We start from the raw sequence: 1,707 nt of genomic DNA, 5'->3' as shown, positions 1-1,707 counted from the left end.
CACGTGTGTGGTTCTCAATGAAGGTTGGGAATACCAGTGGAAAAACATTAACTTTAACAGCAATGAGAGGGTATATGCACTTTGTACAGGTAAGACATACACCTGACAATTTTCCATGATTCCTAATTAAAACTATACCAATTCGGATCTCCTTACCCTATTTTTACGGCATGATAGCGAAAACACGTTTTACTTTTAGACCTAAACGATTGTCAAGGAATATTTTTGGACAATTTGCTTGCTTCCTTATTGAAACCTTTTGAAATAAAAGGTTGTCTCCATATATTTCTGTTTCATGTCATGCAGAGTTTGAAGTCCCAAACTCGCTGTCGTCTATGATTGCCGTGCCAACTTTGTCCTCCGAACAAGACACTGGTCTCACGAATGATTCAGTCGAGATGGCTCCTGATCTGAACACAGCCGTTGAAGTAAACAAACATGGGTCTAACTCTGAGTCTGAATTGCATTCTACAGAAACCGAGTCTGGCAATGTAGGGTCTAACCATCCCGCAAAAATAACTGAACTCAGCACCAATGGACCTGGACTATATCGGGAACGACTGAACTCGGCACCAATGGACCTGGATTTGGCACAACGGAGACTATATCGGAAACGACTGAACTCAGCACCAATGGACCTGGATTTGGCACAACGGAGAATATATCGGACATGACTGAACACAGCACCAATGGACCTGGATTTGGCGCAACGGAGACTATATCGGGCACGACTGAACACAGCACCAATGGACCTGGATTTGGCACAACGGAGACTATATCGGAAACGACTGTATCTGCCACACCAATTTCTGCCTCGCCATCCACAACATATTTAAGCGACGTTAGTTCAACATCAACACAGACTATCTCTGCTACGGTTCTCGATAAGACCCAATCGGATTCTAACATTGCCACATCATCCTTAGACGATGTTTCCGGTGTATATACTATCACATCGACGGAGTCTGCTTCCGGATCACTTCAGAGCACTGCTGTGTCAACATGTCAGAGCTCGACCAGTTTCGACACTGATTCATGTTGTTGTGTGTGTGCTCCTCTATATCAAGACACCACAGCTAATATTGCGAACATACTGGAGGAGTTCAGACAAATTCTTACGGTCGACAGAGCCTCGCTTTCGTCCACATACCGCCGGAAACACAGCATGGCAGACAACCGGAACACGTCAGTCTATATGGGTTGTGTGGCCATCGTTATCCTTGTCGTTGTTCTCGTTACTATTATATTTCTGGACTTGTCACACTTTCTTTTCCGACGATGATCTGTAAAGTTTGTTTTACGAAATTTGATTTTGTGTGTAATTTACGGTTGCACGTAGCTCAGTCACATGACCTTAAGGGTCAAGTGAGTTTATGGCATAGTATGGTCTGTCGTTTTTTTTCTACAAAACGCTAATAATAATGAACGCCTAAGCGGATTTTGACCAAATTTGGTCAGATGAAACTTAGAGGGAAGAACAAATTTTGTATAAATGACGAGTCTCGGTCTTCTGGGCTTGGTCGGGACCCGAAGAGTTCTTAAAAAATTATACTTGTCCAATAGGAAAGATAGGATTCTGTCAAGATTTGGTGTGAAACTCCCTCTGGTTAGGAAAAATCAGGTTTGAATAAACTAGGTCTCGGTCTCAAGGGGCGTCCCCAGGATTATGGGAAGACTTCTTTCTAATCCTAACTCTTCTGTAGGAAA

General features: G+C 43.1%; 1 protein-coding gene across 1 annotated transcript; it reads left to right on the top strand.

The window, feature by feature from the left end:
* Nucleotides 1–670: 670 nt before the first annotated feature.
* LOC132552293 (uncharacterized) lies at nt 671–1,282 on the top strand. Its single transcript, XM_060216456.1, has one exon. It carries the CDS (start codon nt 671–673, stop codon nt 1,280–1,282), a length of 612 nt encoding a protein of 203 aa, XP_060072439.1.
* The last annotated feature ends 425 nt before the right edge of the window (nt 1,283–1,707 follow it).

This window comes from Ylistrum balloti, unplaced genomic scaffold, assembly GCF_031769215.1.
Source record: "Ylistrum balloti isolate Yb309-2 unplaced genomic scaffold, AGI_CSIRO_Ybal_v1 Utg370242, whole genome shotgun sequence".
Taxonomy (NCBI): domain Eukaryota; kingdom Metazoa; phylum Mollusca; class Bivalvia; order Pectinida; family Pectinidae; genus Ylistrum; species Ylistrum balloti.
The sequence above is the reverse complement of the archived record's forward strand: the minus strand, read 5'-3'. Positions and strand labels throughout refer to the sequence as shown.

Bases quoted from the DNA above. Each gene is read 5' to 3' on its own strand.
- LOC132552293 (XM_060216456.1), top strand. From the start codon at position 671: ATGACTGAACACAGCACCAATGGACCTGGATTTGGCGCAACGGAGACT.